Source organism: Perna viridis, chromosome 7 (assembly GCF_037379345.1).
Source record: "Perna viridis isolate PV_CMFRI_1.1 ecotype Kerala chromosome 7, ASM3737934v1, whole genome shotgun sequence".
NCBI lineage: Eukaryota > Metazoa > Mollusca > Bivalvia > Mytilida > Mytilidae > Perna > Perna viridis.
Genome location: NC_142451.1, coordinates 40,546,636 through 40,565,844, shown reverse-complemented (window position 1 = coordinate 40,565,844; position 19,209 = coordinate 40,546,636). Strand labels below are relative to the sequence as shown.

The window sequence follows — 19,209 nt, the reverse complement described above, 5'->3', positions numbered from 1 at the left end:
GCTTGTTGTTTCAGTTTTTTTCTTCATCAATGTTAGTAATAGCCATTTGTGATCGAGGTGTAAATATACAGATGTGGGATTCATATTGTCTTATCCAAAATTTTTGTAGGTTCAAGAAGTATTCTTTCAATGACTTCACAAGCTTATGGTCATTTCATATAGATATGAAACATACTTCTGATTTAAATAATTGCAAACTTGAATTTTATTATTTGTTATAATTTGCACTTTTTTTTACTTCATCAGATGTCTGCCTTGTGTCATGTGAATACAAAACTTCAAGGCACTCACGATATTCTCCTCTATGGATTCTTTGTGATTTCTTTGGATTTCACTGTAGTGAGGCATTACAGATTTTGAGTCTTGATTAGAAAAAATCTAAATGTAAAGTGTTAGAGAATGACAAAGTTAAAGATTGTTAAGAGCTGAGATAAATACAATTAGGAAAAAAATACAGAATGTTATACTTCGAGAACTGAATTTGATACATCAACTAGGAAGAACTGTTTTAGCACACTAAATCTTATGTCTCTCGTTCTATTTTTCATAGATGCACCCAATTACAGAAAATCTAATTTTTATCAATTGACATTCACACAAAAGGTCAATGTCAAAATTCATAAAACTGGGAAGCAACACACATACCCATCATAATATACCCCAAAACCAGATATTAAAAGCCTGAGGCAAATGAAAAGTTGCTGCATGGAAAAATGAAACCTTGAGGTCAAACGTCAAGGTTAAAGACAACCAACTTTGGGATGTGACATATTGTCCAAATATGACCTTCCTACATACAAAATATGAAAAGCTTTTGTAAAATTATGATAAAGTTATGGGCCAGAGAAATTGGGTTAAAATCATTACTTTACCTTGAGGTCAAAGGTCAAAGTCACTGAGTATGGGACACATGGTCTTCATATGATCTACCTACATTCAAACCACTAAAGCCTATAAAAGATGAAAAAGTTATGACCCAGAGAAGAAATTGGCTTAAAAAATCAATTATTTAACCTTGAGGTTAATAGTCAAGGTCAAAGGTCACCAAATTTGATAGGCTACACATCTTCATATGTCCCATTGACATGCCAAATATGAAAAGCTTGTGTCAAAAGATAAAGAAGTTAAAATCGGTCAAGTAATAGGCTTAAACTATCATTTATTTGCCCTTAAGGTCGAAGGGCACAAACTTTTGTAGGCACCATGTCTCCATATTACCTACATACAAAATATGACGAAAATATTATGGCCTGGACAATCTTTTATATGAGGAGAACAAGAATTCACACTTAAGTAATTTCCCCCATCTGGGGATGGGAAGACATAATAATAATTACACCTGTTGCCATTCAACCTTAATAGTAATATATATATACAGTGACAAATTGTGTGATGTCTAATATCAACTTCCTGTTTCATTGGACTTTGCCATTTTCACTATATGGAATGATAGGGAAAATTTTTATCACAAAATCTCGGCTCCCAATGGAAGGATTAATTTTGAATTTGATGTTTGGCTTTATATAGTTAGCCCAGATGTCGTCAGAAATTTTGTGTGCCGTCTGATATCAACTTCCTGTATTGTTTGACTTTACGGGTGGATTGATTTCAAATTTGGTGTGTGGCTTCATATAAATTGGCCGTATATTGTTAAGGATTGTTGTTACTCTCGGATATCGGCTTCCTGTACGAGTGGCGGTATGCGTAGCATGAAAATGCGTGCAATTTCACTTTTTTATTTTCCTTTAAAACTTCTGAGCTGAATCTCATGAAAAAGAATATAGCAAATTAAAACTACAAACGATGATTGTGCATATTAATGAGAAGTTCAGATTCATTTTTTTTTTTATACAATTGCAAAACAATTTGCAGATGTTAATTGGTATCATCCTGTCGTCGTCTGCGCAATGTTCCTAGGGACACGGTACTGGTTCTGTATCTTTAGGGTTTCGATCCCTTTTTGAAAATAGGTGTTTTCATTATGATTGTTCGAAAAAATTTATTGGTAATCTTATTTTGATGATTCAGATGTCAATGTGTTCCTTTGGAATTCTCTTTTAAAAGTTTATCATGGTAGACATATTTTTAACTGCTTTGGAGTTAAAGAGGTACAAAATTGGACCACACCCAACTTTTTTTTATTTTGGTCTGATCATTGGATTCCTTATGAAAATTCCTGCTTACATTCTTTTGGCAGATTTACATTTCTTACGGGATCGAAGGCAAAGGTTCTTGATTAGAACCCTTAAATTCAAATTTTATGCTTTATGGTATCCAAACCAGTTGTCGTGTTTATACTGAAGTGTAAGACCATATGCTTAAGTGTGCCAAACACATATTGTGTCCACACTTGCCCTAAATGAACGGAGTTCAACATGTTGCGGTCGTATTATGCTGCGTTCCTTCTGTTCATCTTTAAAGTTTAAATATTGCACGAATTGTCACTGGATTTTGAATTGAGAAACACCTGTTATCAAATTTCTTAAAATTGATTGTAAGTCCGAAATTTGATGTGAAAATAGAGATATTGGCAGGATTTGAAGTCAAATGGGGCACATACTCCAAGAGACGAATCAATGAGAGCATTTTCAAAATTTTCTAATTGTGATATTTTTTTATGTGAAACCATTGAAAATACTCAGAAAGTAACACGGTTCACAGAAAAATGACACGAATAAGCATATTTGTTATTGAGCATTGTATTATCAACATTATTGAATTTGATGCATATTTAAACACAAAATTTGACCCTAAGTCCCCCCTCCCCCAACCTTGAAAATTTTGGGGTCCGCTGTTTTTTACACTGCCTTACCTATGACTTAACAAGATTATGTTTGGAGTGTGTACGTCCCGCCCCCCCCCCCCCCCCATTGATTCTGATAATTTGACTTTTTAACATATTCGGCCATGCAGTGGACCATAAACCCTAAATCAAGATGGAACTGATTTAAAACCCACCCCTTACGACCACATTAACATTTTACCGAATACCAGACCTAAAGTTCTTTAAATCACAACCTACAATCGACTTGTGTAGACAATAATGTGCTCAGTTTGTAAATGTTTACCTCTAATTGTTTTTAATTATATCGTATTACCCGTCTTGTTCATTCTGGCACTAATTTAGGGTATTGTTTTCATATTATATGACCCAGTGATCTTAGATACCCTATCCTTATGAGTCTTCCATTCTAACATGTTTATTTCTTTACTTCTAGACCGTATATTAATGAACAAATTGATTAGAATTTAGGTCCATATTATTAAAATGGTAAGTGTTTGATCTTTACACTATTGAATATGTTTTAAGCAAACTGAATGATTGATTTACGTAACTGAAAATCGAAAGTCGTTTAGAAGTGTTGATTAAGCTAGGATTCCAATGAAGTGCCGGTAAGATTATCATTTTTCTTTCATAAAGACATAGTGATACTTTCTTCTTTCATATAAAGCTTATTTTGATAATCTATGATAACGAAGACGTCAATCCACAAAAACAGTTATCTATGAGCTCCGCGCAGTTGTTACCTATTAGTTTACTTTATTAGTTGGTTATAATCCAAGCAAAACAAACTGCATTAGCGATAAGAGAATGGGAAGAGTAATGTGCGTGGTAGACACATACTTTCCACTTGTAGTGGATAGTCATATGAAAATTCCGGTTTTCAATCTTTGGAGTAAAGGCATAAGTAACGATTTGATCAAAAATTATAAATGGTTGTTACAAGAAAACATAATAAGTCTCATAAGATTTAAGTTTACCATGTAAAAAGAAACATAATAAAGCAATATTTATTCTTTTGTTCAAAAGTCAGCACCTGTAAGTCGTCCTAACTACAGTCATGTAAGGAGCAGTGGCTACCTTACCCCGAAGTACAGCTACCGGAAACCGCCAGATACCATGTCCTGGTTAGAAGAAGATTTTGATCTGTCGGACATTGACGGAAACAACCGATCAAAAAGTCCTGAACCCCAACTAGATGACTACATTCAAAAAGTTCTAAAGGATAAAAGAGCATCTGTGACCCAGATCAAAGAAAAAGCATATAAATCCGCCTTATATCTGGCTACTAATATTATTGAAGCCGCTTTTGATAGTGAATGGTTATACCCGAAGTACGTCAGGAATACAGAAGAGACTCCTGAAATAGTCGATTTCAGAGCTGTTGATAAAAATGTCTACGTAGGTTTGGTGCCTTTACGAAAACCAGTTCGGATGAACTCCTTTCGGGTAAGCTTAAGACAAGTTTTTTTTTTTGTAAGGTATGACATAGTTTCCATTCCAATTCAAAGCATTACATGACTCTGATTAGCTCGGTTTTCTTTTCTTTTTCGCGACACTTTTGTTAGAATCATTCGGTGATGCAACGATCGATCTAAAGTTCTGCATATTCCGCTTAATAGATAGACAAGCGCTAAGATTTGTGTATGTTTATTATAGTACATGTATATCACATCTCTCGATTGCCGAGCAATGGAAATGCAACTCAACGACTGCATGTCTGTACGTCCGTCTGTGTAGAATTAGTTTCGCTCCTATGACTTTGTATTAGTTATACATATTAAAGATGCAATTTCTTTCATATTTGAGATAAGTATTGTTTTTTTTTACTAAGTGCATCGTTCATTGGGTGTACATATATAAGCTCTTTTACTAGTATTTAGCCTCATCGGCACGGCAACTATAGGTACGAAAGCTTATTTACTGCAGATTGTGTATAGGTCTTTAGGAGACCTGCCAGCTCATAGAATACTAGTCCAAGTAAATGACAAGCTGACTAAAGAAGAGAAGCTGAATGTAGTCAACGACTGGGGGTACTGTATGGATTCCGATGGCTACCTTAGACCAGAGTTTGTATTATGTTGGTTTAACAAAGGTGAGTCATATGTTTTGCTAAGATCGCAATTTAGATTTGGATACTGTAAAAGTTAAAATATGTTATTTTAAAATCCAGTCGAAATTTAAAACATTACAGGCTGTAACCATACTTAAATGTGGGTACGGTGGGTAGATATTGTTCAAGTTATCCCGGATATTTTCTTGGCCCGAATTTTTCGTTTTGTAAAAAAAATTTAAGCGTACGCCAGTCAGATACTGATTTTTTTTCAGATTTGGTTCTCTTTTCAATTGGATATATATTCATCTAAAAAAATCAACGGGACATCTCCCTCAGCGATCACCCATAACATCATTAACAATTAGCTTGACAGCTACTAGATTCGTTGCCTGTTTACCTATTTTTCGCTAAATGTAAATAGCTAACGCCAGTCAGATACTGATTTTTATTCAGTTTTGGTTCTTTTTCCGACGCAGTCGGTATAGCTTCGCTTTTTACCCTTTAACCTCAAGGACGCTCTTATATGGAAACACAAAGTCACCTGATCGCAATTCGTTTCCCAGATTGGCCAAATACTGATAACTTAGTGGCGTTCGAAGAATCTGTATCGAAATTTTGGAATTGCGTTCGAAGAATCTGTATCGAAATTTTGGAATTGCGTTCGAAGAAAACTTAATTGGAATCTTAAAAATTGCGTGCGATGTGTTATTTTCTTGAAAGAAATGTAGAAACTTAGAAGTAAAAAAGAACAAAATTTTACTGCGTCGGCTATCTTTTTTTCAAAGATAGTACTTGTTTTAATTGGATATATATTTATCTCAATAAAAATCAACGGGACATCTCCCTCAGCGATCACACATAACATCATTAACAACAAAATGACGGCTACTAGATTTGTTGCCTATTTACCAATATGTAGTACAACTGTACTAACATTCTTAAGTCAGATAAATGCAGCAAATAACCATTGTTATCGACAGTCTGCCATTTGTAAAAAGACCCGAAGCAATGATTACCGTAGCTTAGTTGTTAAGTAAATCAGATAAAACCAGCATCATAACGGCCAAGGTCGTGAAAATAAACAATAATAGCATATAGCAACTATAGTGGACGTAAAACTTTTAAGAAACCAATACCTCAAGTGGTTATACAAATGACCAGTCAGTCTGTCCGTTTGTAACAGTTGGTTTACGGTTTATGGGACAAATTATGTCCCACTTGTAAAATATTTGGTTTTTTTTTGTTTTTGTTTGTTTTTTTTTTTTTTATAAGATTAGGTTTTTGATACTGAGTTAAGTAGGGAGACAGCTGGTGAACTTTAACCTTACCTTGAGGCCAAAATTTGTTTCTTCTTCATTCTTGATATAACAAATTATGTAATTTTTATGTCTTTTACTTTAACATTTGGGTTACAATCAGCCTATCTTTACTAACTTCCCAGCATAATGTATCATAAAGATGCATATATCTAGCTTAAACATAACTTTCACTGTACTGTTTTCAAGGATTATCCAAAGCCTGTGAGAGTATGGAGGTAGAAAACAAAAGAACACAGCAATATGCCTATCTAGAGACCAGCTTGGCCAGTGATGGAACAGTTTGGACCCATATAATTGGACTAGACCCACAAGAAAACTACAAGATAAACCTTGTCCCTTGTATTCCACTGAATGAAGTTCCAAGACAAGTTAACTTAATAGCACCAATTCCTAGCAGGAGACCCCATAATGAGGACCAATCAAAGTTTTTACATGGCATTCAAAATGAAATTAAGTCAGGGGATGAAATTCTGTTTTTAGAGGCCAGACTGGAAAGGTGGTCAAGGGAAAGGCGTTGTAGTCCAAGTATTGAAATTACTTGGGGTGTTCACATAGGGCAAATTGAAGATAGAGCATTTGCTTTTCTCAACAATTTGAGACCTAACAAAACATTTGAGGATCTGATAATTCTTATAAATGCTTTAAAGGAAGCACATGTGTTTTGTCTTCATACAATTACGAACCGAGTAATAAATCATGCCATATTTTTTCAGTACAGACAAAGTCTTGGAAAACTCCATCTGAGACAAGACTGGTTGATAGGGGTACTGAAGACAATACAAAAGCAGCTACAAGCAAACTTTTTTCCAAACTTTTTTCTGCAAAAACAAAACATTCTAATGGAATCAGATACAAATGCATTAAAATTTACCAAAGATGAGCTAAAGCGAATGATCAAAAGTCTTAAATCAAACCCAGAGAGTTTGATAGCATTTACAGGATGTGATGAAGAGCCTCAGTATGAATCAGAAGACTCGTATCACAGCGATTCACTGGATGATTCAATAGAAAGTTCTGAACAAAGAGAGGATAGAAATGGTGTTCACTTTGAAGACTGATGATAGAAAACTATGCACTAAATAGATTTTTGTATTTTAACTCTTTTGAATCCAAAATTAGGCCTTTAGAACAGGAGCAAATTGAGAAATTCATAAAAATGGAGATTCCAAGCTATCATTTGCTCATTTTTGCCCCAATTTGGTACAAAATAAACTTTTTTTTAATAAAAAAAGGGGGGCCCAACCCTAAAACCGTACTCTATGATTTGCAACTGTACAAACCATGAAGTTGCACAAATTGTCATGCTATGCATACCCACTTTTACAGAAAGTTGAGAACAAAAACTAACCAAAATTACTTACAATATATGCTCTATCCATATGAAGCCAAACATCAAATTTGAAATCCATGAATCTGCAGCCAAGATAATAGCAACAAATATTTGGACGAACAGACTGACGTAATAATGGACAGTCAAGGTGATTCCAATATACCTTCCACACATTGAGTGGGGGTATAATAATTCTCTGATTCAGCTGGCGTTTTCTTTCCAAAATCAAACATACTTTTAACCCTCCCTCATTTAGGGTCAATCTCTGTCTTTGAGAAAGTCTTCCACATGGGAGACACTAATCTCCCTCTTTCACAAATTTGTGTCCCCAAAATCTCCCACTTAGCAGAAATGTTACATAAAATGTGTTCTAAATGGCTTATAAAATTTATATGAATACAGTGGGAGATCCAGGGGGTGGTCCAACACTGCACTAGATCACCCCCTTGTCGAACCTCATTTTTTCATGGTGTTATTTTCTCATAGTGCAGTCGTAATTATTTAATTAATCTTTCATAGTAATACTTGATCCCGAGGTGTCAAATTGGCAGCATAGAGATCAATATGGTTTACCTAGTATTTGACTGTCAAAACCATCTGAACAACCACTGCTAAATATGGTGCTGGTACTTTGGCTAGCAAACCTTAACTCAACAATGAGCAGAAATACCAATTTTTACCGGGGGTGTCTAAAGTAGACTTTAACAATCCTTGCTTCTTCAGAACTTTTTCATTCCAAACCATAAATAAATAAATAAATTTGTATCACTTGTTTCTACGTATAGGGTCCCTCAGTGTTTTTGATCAGAAGGATATGTTGGCCTCATATGTCTACCTTCGTAAAATTACAGCTCTTAGAGTGACTAGACAATCTATTACAGGTGTCTTTAATAATTGCACATGGTCTGTGCACATGACCAGCATACAAAGCATTTCTCGGAAAATGACATTCATTTAGGACCATCCCCAAATTTTTTATGGATCCGCCACTGGAATGTAATGTAAATGTAACATAATATTCATTGAGAAATAACAAATAATTAATCCTTTTGTTGTACTAATTACTCAGATTTTGATTAGAAATCCTTAGTAGATTAACAAGATTATCAAAGATTTTATATCTTTGTCTCATCTTTTTACTTCCATTTCTAGCAAAATTATCCTTTTCTGCAAAAAAGTTTGTCATGCTAATTCTCCCTCTTCCAAAAGCTGAAAAGAAGGAGATCTCCCTCTCTGAGCATTCAAAAGGTTAACAGATATGAAATTAGTAAATTGATACTGGTACATGCATTTCTTTCAATGAGGACATATTTTGGGGCAGATTATATTTTTTCATCATGGAGTCCATAAGGCAGTCAAGGTTAGGCCAAAAAATAAAATATGTATGTTTACTGTCACCTGCTAAAAATATGGTTGATTTTATTATTGATTTTTTGAACCACCCGAGATCACCATTTTGTACAATAATATTTTGTTGGGTTACAGATCCGGGACAAAATTTCTGGAAATTCAAATTTTACAGTAAACACACATATTTTTATTTTAGCCTTACAAGAAACAGGACAATTTAAGATCTTGTTGAAGCAATTTTTGTTGGCATGATATAAAACAAAAGAACATAATAGGTTTTGATTGATGTATAGTAAAAGAAAAACTATTAATACGATATGGAACAAAAAAAAAAAAAAAATAGAGTAAAAAATCTACACTGAAAAGGTCTTTTGATTACTACAAGCTGTTCCTAACAGGCTTACCACACAAATTCAAGTAAGCACATGTTCACAGCTACCACTAAAAGTCTGTAAGTCATTTGACAATACAACAATGTGTAACACAAACATGAGACAAACAATCAAGCAGTTCATTCATTTTTAAGTGTCTTTCTATCTACAAATCGGGCAAAATGTGTGCGAGAGATGGCACATGAAAAAAAAAAACAAATACAGAGATTTTATTGTATAGTCCAAGTATTTATACCTCATAACTTCCAAAAATAGTCATCAGTGTTTGTAACGTTTGTCTTTTTAAGATATTGATAGGTCAAATTTAGTTGAAACGCACTAGTCTACTGTTAAATGGTGGTAAAAAATATCTATGTCACAGACAGCAATGATGTGCCACCCATTGCCTGATTCTTACATAGAATGGTACTTAAAATGATACATATTTATCCTATGCACTGCATTATAACTGAATTATTTTAATAGCTACATAGTGCAAAAAGTATTGGATACTAAACAAAGCCAATATCTACAATTACTAACTCCTTCTTATTAATCACTTTAGAAATATTTCAACTTAAAAATTTAATAAACAGTATCAAATAATTCCTTCTATTGTTAGTAGAAAGAAATACTGGTAGGTAAAAATCTTATCTTGAAGAAATGATTCTGATTGATTTTTTTTCCTTCAGACAGAGCCTAACTTCTTTTTATTTTAACACCAAACAAAAAGATCTTTCATTTGATCTTGGCTAAAAAAATTGTTATAAATAAACCGAAAATTTCAAATCGCCTCACACATTCACAAACAAAAAGTACTAACACTCTCATCTAAATGCTAAGATAAAAGGCAAAGATAAAATCATAGCAAAAAAAAACAAAAACAAAAACAAAAATGAGGTCAAAGTTCATTGTAGCCAAGCTGCTTTGTTTTGGAATGATATGACATTACGAGTATTCAACTTTCATTGTACACTATTGTCCACTATAATCATTGAACACATGCAAGGAAAAACACAATGTACATTATTGTACCTGGAACTTGAAAGCTTACATCAGTCTACAAACTCTCACAATATATATTTATAACATCTCTTACTTATTTTTATGCAATTTATTCTTTCTGATTTGGCAAGCAGAAAAAAATTCACAAAAATATATTGCCCCATGTAGATCCCTTTACCACTAGATAGATTGTAAGTAGCGAAAATAAATAATAAGAAATTTGAATTGATAATGTTAAACATCAGTTTACAGTAACAGATGTTCATATTGGTGTTATATCAAGTCTAATTATGATTCTGGAAATTCAGAAATAATTTACCATTACCATTTTAGCAGTTTTAAATTCTAATTTATTTGCAAAATTCACTTGTTTTAAATGAAGCTTAATTGTTTTATAGGTTTGTAATTTATTCTCATACACAATTCAGGTTTGGTTTATACAAGTGCTGAACTATACCACAATAATTTTAGAATTTTACAAATTTCAAATTGAATTCAGCCCTTATTTGATAAATTTCATCTCCATCTATTTAATCATGCTGGATATCCAACACAACGAACCAGAGCGACACAATGAATGTGGAGCTGTTTGGGACTACACAATGAACAAGGCACTACGGAGTCAATGATAATAAAGAAATAAATCATCGAAACTCTATTTTATCAATGTTTTACAACAGGCTGGCTATTTATATCACATGGTTTTTAATAACGACATAAATGGCCAGCCTGTGGTAAAACAATGTTGAAATGGAGTTTCCGTGATTTTTTACAAATTCTAATAGCACTAGTTTCTTCATATTTTTTAATAGACACAGCTATGAGTTGCACAAAATGTTGGTCATGTGTTTATCACATTTTTTACCACAGCTGTGGTCTAAAGAGCTTTGAAGCATGTCTTGTTAGAATAGAGACATAATGGATCCTGGGCATATCAAACTCCATGATCTGATAAACATTACCTCTATAGTGCTATATTCATTGTGTTTCCCAAAACAGCTCTGTGTTTATTGTATCACACCAGTTCGTTGTGTTAGTATACAAAGCGTGTGAATATAGGGTTAATTTTCGTGACTACTAAGAGCCAACATCACTCATTTTGTCCTATAACTCAATTCTATTCTTTTTAAGTTAAAAAAAAAAAGGGACTTTCAAAAAAATCAGCTGTGTGACATTCATTCAAACAGATACAGTTCATTCTACCAGATAAACTAGAGTGTCATCAAATATTTCTCCTTCTGTGTCCATCCCTCCATGTATTAGGACCATTTTCATTGTATGTTTTGGTTTTATGAACTCTTGGAATACACTTGAGGAGGCACCCTCTGCTCTTGGTGTTTCCTCCTCATCTGAGAGGTTATCTCCTTCCTCTAAGGTCTGGATATCATTGCCTGTACTGGAGCTCTCTAGTAGTAAAAAAGACACAAATTTGAAGAAAATGTTTTATGACATTGTTTTTATTTGCATTACTGTTTTGTATTTCTGATTCAAGTTTTTTATGTATTTTGTACATACTATAAATAACACAAGATATTAATTAAAGGTTTAATGTAGACACAGGTACAACAATAACAAACATTTGTAGGTATAAAACTGATTTTGGTAATAGTCTATACCATATTGAAATGACTTGATATAAATGGCAGCCAAACATAACACAAATTTTGCTTGCCCTCAAACCAGGTTGGGGCCAACCCTTTCTAACCCTAGTAGTATTATTTAATGGGTGGCTGTTACAGGTGTTTTAAATGTTATTGCTGAACATCTTAATATGTCCAACTTAGGGGGTTATCTCTCCTTTTGTTGATTGTTGTAATTGCATATATTTATTTAATGCAGTTAGCATACTGATAATAAATATTTGGCCCATTAGCTTTATGTTTACTTTAGGCATTAGCATATACTGAAATCAAAGAGATCAAAATTCTCACCATTAAAAATATATGGGGGTTCTATTTTTCGGTGTTCTTCATATTGGGTAATATGATACATTATACTATTTTCTATACAAGTAGAAAGAAAATACGCATATAATTCCACATAATATTATTTTAATTCTTTTTTTTTTAAATAGACTTATACGAACCAAAACAAAAAAAAAAAACATAAGCTAAAACAGGAGAAAAAACTTTATAAAAAAGAAACATTATATAGCTACAACAGTCCATTCAACCATGATACCAACCATAATTATATTCATGAAAGCTTTCTCTTGACCCTGCACTACCAACTTGCCGACTACCAGATCTTGAGTTATCACTTCCAAGTAACTGCCTATCCCTTGAGTTGGCACTTCCTACATTACTACTGCTTCTAGAACTAGCACTACCTGGTTTCATGGCAAGTTCTAACATGTCTTGAGCATGGCGGGATGTTTCTAAGATATCCCCATTCTCACTACTCGACGGAGGAACATCTCTGCTAAGTTCTACTGAACACATGCCAAAGTCTAAACGACAAGCTGGTGCTGGGCCTGCCAACTCTATCTTACACCAAGTTTTACAGGCTGTTGAAAAATAAAGGTAAACATTAAAATCATTCAATCATCATTATAAAACAAGTATATACTTGGGGATGAATTGCACTTTTAAAATTACCTTGTAATTATCACTATCAAAATCATGTTGTAAGCTTCTAGCAAGCATATTAAATTCTATAATGCAGAGTTCATAATACTCTTCAGTACTATTGGTCCCTCTTCTTTTTCTTACTGCAGACGAAAATATTTTTTGTTTTCATGTTAGTTGCAAGTCAGATTTTGTTGTGTATTATGACTTCAATATATGAATTCACACTTGTCATTTTGCTCTAAATGACCCCAAAGTTGTTTCCGAATATCCTTTTGATGTCAATGAAACAATGTAATTTTAAATTGTGACATCATTTATCTTTAAGTTGAAGGAGAATTCAGTACATAAACAATGGGAATATATATTATTTTCTTCAATGGCATTCACAAGTGTAAATACTTCTACATGTATGTAAAACATAACAGGTAATATATAATGATGTTCACAGTGAATAAATATTTCTCTTTTCCATGATGGACAAATACGCAATAAAAACAACCCCCTAAAAACCACAAATTTGACTTCACACACTATGAAACAATTATTATTTTATTATTCATATCATAAAAAGTTAATACCTGCAAATGTGTTCATTTAACAGAATCCATGAAAACTAGCAACAGTGAAAAAAAATAATACAGTTTCATTATTTTCTAAGTCACTTACTTGTATCAAATCTATACATATCATCTAGTGCCCCATCTCTGTTCATTCCACCACAAATAAACAGCATACCTCCCACGGAGGTTCCACTATGTCCAGCTCTAGCAGGAGGATACACTTTCTTATTCTTAATGTGGGACCATGAATTTTTTGTAAGGTCAAAGCAATGGAAATCATCAAAAAATGATGACCTTGCCATTCCTCCATGTAAATAAAGAAGGTTTTCTCCAACCGGCACCATTACATGACCATGACGAGGTTTGGGTGCATCTCCTTTTATAACTCTGGTTGACCATGTCATAGTCACTGTATCAAAAAAATGCACTTGTCTATCCTGAACAGGTTCTGCTTGAGTATGTCCTCCACTGTATACAATGAATTTGTCCCCAACCAAAGAATTTGTGTGGAATGTTCTGGGAGTTGGGGGTGTACCAGAAACCTTGGCAGTTGTCCAAGTATTTTTGGAGGTGTCCAAAATTTGTATATCATTCATATTGCCTGTGTTATCAGCACCACCGAATATAAAAATTTTATCATGAGAACTTGGAGGAATAAAAGCAGCATGTTCATAGCGAGCTCTAAAGCCTGGCAAATCAACTATATCCCACTGACATGTATTCAAATCAAGAATGAAAGTATCACAGAAAGCTCCACTGGGGTTAGCCCCACCAATAACATATAACTTTCCATTATCACTTTCTGATTTTCCTTTCATGTATGTACAAGTATGACCAACACGAATTGAAGGGCAATCTCCAACAGTGGACAAAACATACCAGAGATCATGATTTGGAATGGTGTCTGCTTCTAAATATGGATGTAGCTCCATTCCTAAAACTGATATGTCAAGTTCAGTACAGCAAAGCTTATAATATCAAAAATATACCACAATGTTTATGAATATTTCCAGGATACAAAAGCACGAATATTTACAGCAAGCAAAGATTTTACATCAAACAATACTACATACAGTTGATTGGACGGGATTGGTATCAGTTTTCAAATTTTGAATGGTCTTTTTCTTAGCAACCACACCTGTGTTTCCATAGTGACCAAAATCAACATGGCCACCAGAGGCAGAGGATTCTGTTACGCTACGTCGTTTATGTAAGCCGATTTGAGAGTCTCTCTTTTTCCTCTGCTGTTGTTGAAATATAATCAATGATGTATCTTCGTATCTTTGATTAATGTAGTAGGGAGAGTCGTAATACGACTTGGCCTTACTCATTGATACAACCTTATCATCCCCTCTTCACCTACAACACAAAAAGAAAATGTGCATGCGTTAAATGTCAAAATGTTCATATCAGAGAGTAAGCAAATACATGTAAGTAATTCATCTGTAAACATAATGACTTGTAAATTGACATGATTTTATCAGTACAGTGAAACCTGACTAAACCAAACCCTGAATAATTAGAAAATCTGTCTGAGGAGAACAAATTTAAATGTATGTTGAACTTTGGTAAACTAAATACTTGTTAAAACCATGCCAATTTTAAAAAAAAGGTTTGGTTTAGGAAGGTTTCACACTTCTTCTTGCTAAAAATACTCCCGTTTAACTATTTCTGGAAAATTAGTCTTATGATAAACAGGAAGAAGATATGCAATGAACTTGAAAAGGGGGAGACACAGTACAAGTCATCATGCAAAAGCATCATACCAAATATCCAAGTATTTTCTCCAAAGAAGTGGAAAATTTCCAAAATGCATCATCTTAAAAAATTACTACATGTAAGTTGTACATTAAACATGAAGAAGTTAAGTGAGGAATCTTGAAAGGAGAGACACTGAACAAATCATACAAAAGCCATTGAAGCTGAGAAATCTATTACAGAAAATGTGACAGATGAACAGACAATGTGATTGATATAACATTTGTACTTCGGTATTTTCAATTACTTTGCATCCTGCAACTTGTTTTTTGTTTTTGTTGAAAAAAATGTATTTTTTGCTTTTTTTTTCTTAAATTTTCCACAACTTCAAACCCTGCTTAAATTGTAGGATGCAACAATTTGGTTGGGGCTAGGATCATCAGATAAGCCTGGCAATGAGGACAGAATGTAAATAATGATGACATTGTACATGTATGTGTTGCCATGCTGGGTATACACCAACTCCTATAGTAAAATTTTGATAGGACAGACAAGGTGATTCCAATATACCATTCACTCCTTAATTAAGGAATAAATTAATGGAATAATAAAACTGAAATTACCAAGGTATAATAAAATTAATAGATGATCTACCTGTAACCAAGTATATGAAATGAATACTCAGACAATAACTACCAGAAACACTATGTTGTGTATTACATCATGCGAAACATGTACTATTGAGTACATGTATAACAAGAATGGATATTGTGAACATGTCAAAGAGACAACAACCCCACCAGGATGAAAAATGTCTGCTCCAGGCCACCCATGGGTCTTCAATGAACAATGAGGAAACCCTCACACTAAAGAGCAGGCTGCAGCTGTCCCCAAAATAACATTTTAGACAGGTACAGCTAAATAGTTACCCCTGAATACCCCAGCAACAGTAAACTGAAAGTAAAAATGAAATGACACATACAGTACAGAGGCCAGAAATTCCTGACTTGTTACAAGCACAAAAAATGCAGCAGGGTTAAAGTACAACCATCCCCCTTTTAAATCTTGCCACTGTTAAAAAATATTGCAAAATTAAAAATGCCTAAAAACAGTTCAAAAAGGTTGGGGTCTCCCATTAAAACAGTAATATAGAAACTAATTATATGTCAAACAAATGAACAAAGGACTATTAGCAACTAACTACCATACCTGCTCCAGTTTAAACATACATGTACAAAAAGTTATGTCCTCATCATATGTAATATCAATCCCAATTCTTACCAAACAGGGTTGAGTCAACCAGGGTTCATCATAAGTCATACAATAAGGACACAACCAAGTGTACATTCATGCACAGATGTACAATCAAGCCGGTCTTAACGGGACCTTGCAAGGAAGAGAAAACTCAGGGTCATATACAGAGACAGATTGTCTTTACCTCCATAGGAATCATAGTTTTTCCATATGTTTAAGACATGGTTATTGATGAATATAGGTGGTTGCTATCAAAGGTTTGACTGTAAACATATTAACATACCTGTTAATCCTCCCACAAAATCAACTAAAATTTAGAATCTCCCACACAAAATGTAAGATTTGTGGGAAGTTTTTTTTTTATTAAAACTGCTCTATTTTCTGTGAGAAATACCAAATACATGTAATTAAATTTTTACATAAGAAATTTGCGTCTACGAAAAAAACTCACACGAGACAGTGTCAGTAGGGGAGAATCTCCCACATGATTTCTTCCAAAGGTTAACAGGTATGGTACAAAGGTATCAATAAATTCTAGCACTTCACAACCTATTTTGATCAATGAACTTCAAAAAGAGCTGCATCACAGTGATTCAGGAAGTTATTGAACACTATATTAGTTATCTACTACACAGCTAGTTAAAAGCAGAGGTCTGATTTTTTTTGTCAATGGAATGTTAAAATCAACATGAACAAGTAGATAACCTAACAAAAATTTCCTGTTATCAATGATAGATGTGGCAGGAAATTTCAAATTGAACTGAAATAATCTAAAATACTTGAAATACACATGGAGGAAGTTAAATAAAAAAAAGGTATATTCAAGCCTGGAGCTTCATATTTTTTTAAATATTTTAAGCCTGCCAAAATGATAGGACCATTTTTTTAATATGTTACAGTAAGCAACACAATTAACTTTGGGGATAGAACTGGTCCTCACCTGATTGAATGACTACATGTATTTACAACATGTACCAAATGAAATCTTTTTTTTTAAAGTTGTTAACAGAACAACTATCATGGAGATTTAACCTTTTAATCATACGTACTTTAATGTATTTAATGTGATAGTACTTTAATTCGTGAATACCAATTTTCATGGCATAGTGAAGAAACACAAGTTCAAGGATTCTTGAATTCATGGTTTTGAGGTTTTCAGTATACATATCAATGGAAATCTTCTTTTCACCAAATTTTGTGGATTAGCCTTCCCATGAAAGCCACAAAAATTAGTAACCCACAAACAATAGTACTTTCATAATAAATCACTTTGTCAATTGTCCAGTTAATTTCCTACGAAAGTTCATCAGGTGATTGTCAATAAACAATGGAAGATCAACTCTATTCTCTTAAGTTAACTACACGTATACTCCTTGCTATAGTTCAACATTCTACTGGGGTTAGGTTTTGTCAGGGTTAACTTGAATATATTATTTTTCCCATTTTCCTTAACCTCTTCTCAAATTGAATTTAACAATTATCATTTAGTATTTGAGAGATTGATTGATTGTAATTTTACAAGAAGGTATTTACAAGCAGGCAGACCCTGCTTTAAACTAGACACACTGCTCCAGATTTTTAATATTTGTTAGGTCACAGAAGTTACAGCCCACATTGGTAGGCATGTCACCCCATATGGACACATTAATCTGATTTTGAGTCAACCAGTCATCACTCCATCTTCATGTGCCATGCACTTGGAAGACGGGTGGTAACTACCAAATTTTAAGTTTTTGGTATGATTCAGTCAGGAGTATATCCATAACCTCCTGTACTCAAGGTGAGCTAGGTACATGTATATGATGTACCACAAGACTTTTCGTTGACAATCATATGGTTTGTAGTCTATAATATTTCCCATTCACATAGTGATATTGTAAGATCTACAACTGGGAAAAATTCAAAGGTTCAAATCCAATTAGATTAGGTAGCAGGCAGACATTATTTTACTTTTTGGAAAGGGACAGAATTGAAAATTGTAACTAGAATATAAAAACATTTTAGCATATAAGCAACATATATTTAGTCCTTTTGAGACATCTTTTTTTTTATTAATTACTTTGCTAAATTCTTTTCTATGTATTTCTTCATGGATGATGAACACCAAATATTCAGTTGAAAAATTTGGTTATAACATGAATGATTATCATATCAAGAGAATGGACATGGTGAATATGTCAAAGCGACAAAAAAACCCACCAGGATGAAAAATGTCAGTTTACATGTACAGTCGTGACATTGGAAAACCAGGACTAGAATTGTAATAAAAAAAGATCACAACCAAAGAACAGTGACCAGACAAAGAAAACAGACACACGCAACAAAGTTAAACATACATGTACAATAACCATAATCGAAATAACATCCCCAAGGAAACAAAACTTCAAAATAAATGGAGCAACCCACCAAAAAAATGGGAAGGACCAAGTGCAACATTGGGGTAGACAAAAAATCTTATGAAATTGGTATAAATCCATTACTTTCGGGAAATTTTATGCTCCACATGGGAATATGAAGACACCACAAGAAATGGCTTGTTCTCTTCACTTTCAATGATTCATGAATCATGTGGTGTATTTAATTTTGGGCTATTGTTATCGCTTAGACGTACCTTTAAAATATTTAACTTAAAAACTGGAAACACTATAGAGTATTTTGTCTAAAACAAACGTTACCTCAATGTGTATGTCTAAAAGTCAAAAATTGAAGTGAAACAGGAAGAATTTGCAGCTTTGGAAACAGAAAGTTACAGTAGGATACATAAAAGGTAAAGCTATTTAGATTGTTTTCGTATCTGTGATATGAAATTAAATTTTTTTCGCATAATGACAAATGAAATAAAATTGGTTTAAAGTAGCCATTAAATAAGACAGATTTTTCTTAAAAAGTAAGCATGTGTCATCTAGATAATTAA

The 19,209-nt window shown here is 33.5% G+C and overlaps 2 protein-coding genes across 2 annotated transcripts; one reads left to right on the top strand and one right to left on the bottom strand.

Moving 5' to 3' along the window:
- The first annotated feature begins 3,006 nt into the window (after positions 1-3,006).
- Positions 3,007-9,428, top strand: LOC148612701 (uncharacterized). The gene is made up of 4 exons (XM_088594360.1): positions 3,007-3,271; positions 3,812-4,231; positions 4,712-4,877; positions 6,344-9,428. Exons 1-4 carry the CDS (start codon positions 3,269-3,271, stop codon positions 7,213-7,215), a joined length of 1,461 nt encoding a protein of 486 aa, XP_088450486.1. The 5' UTR covers positions 3,007-3,268; the 3' UTR covers positions 7,216-9,428.
- Positions 9,110-19,083, bottom strand: LOC148612700 (uncharacterized). Its single transcript, XM_088594361.1, has 4 exons — positions 18,971-19,083; positions 13,450-14,702; positions 12,399-12,719; positions 9,110-11,619 (listed from the first exon to the last, which is right to left on the bottom strand). The coding sequence occupies exons 2-4, from the start codon at positions 14,273-14,275 to the stop codon at positions 11,408-11,410; spliced, it is 1,359 nt and encodes a 452-aa protein (XP_088450487.1). The 5' UTR covers positions 14,276-14,702; positions 18,971-19,083; the 3' UTR covers positions 9,110-11,407.
- Between the last annotated feature and the right edge of the window lie 126 nt (positions 19,084-19,209).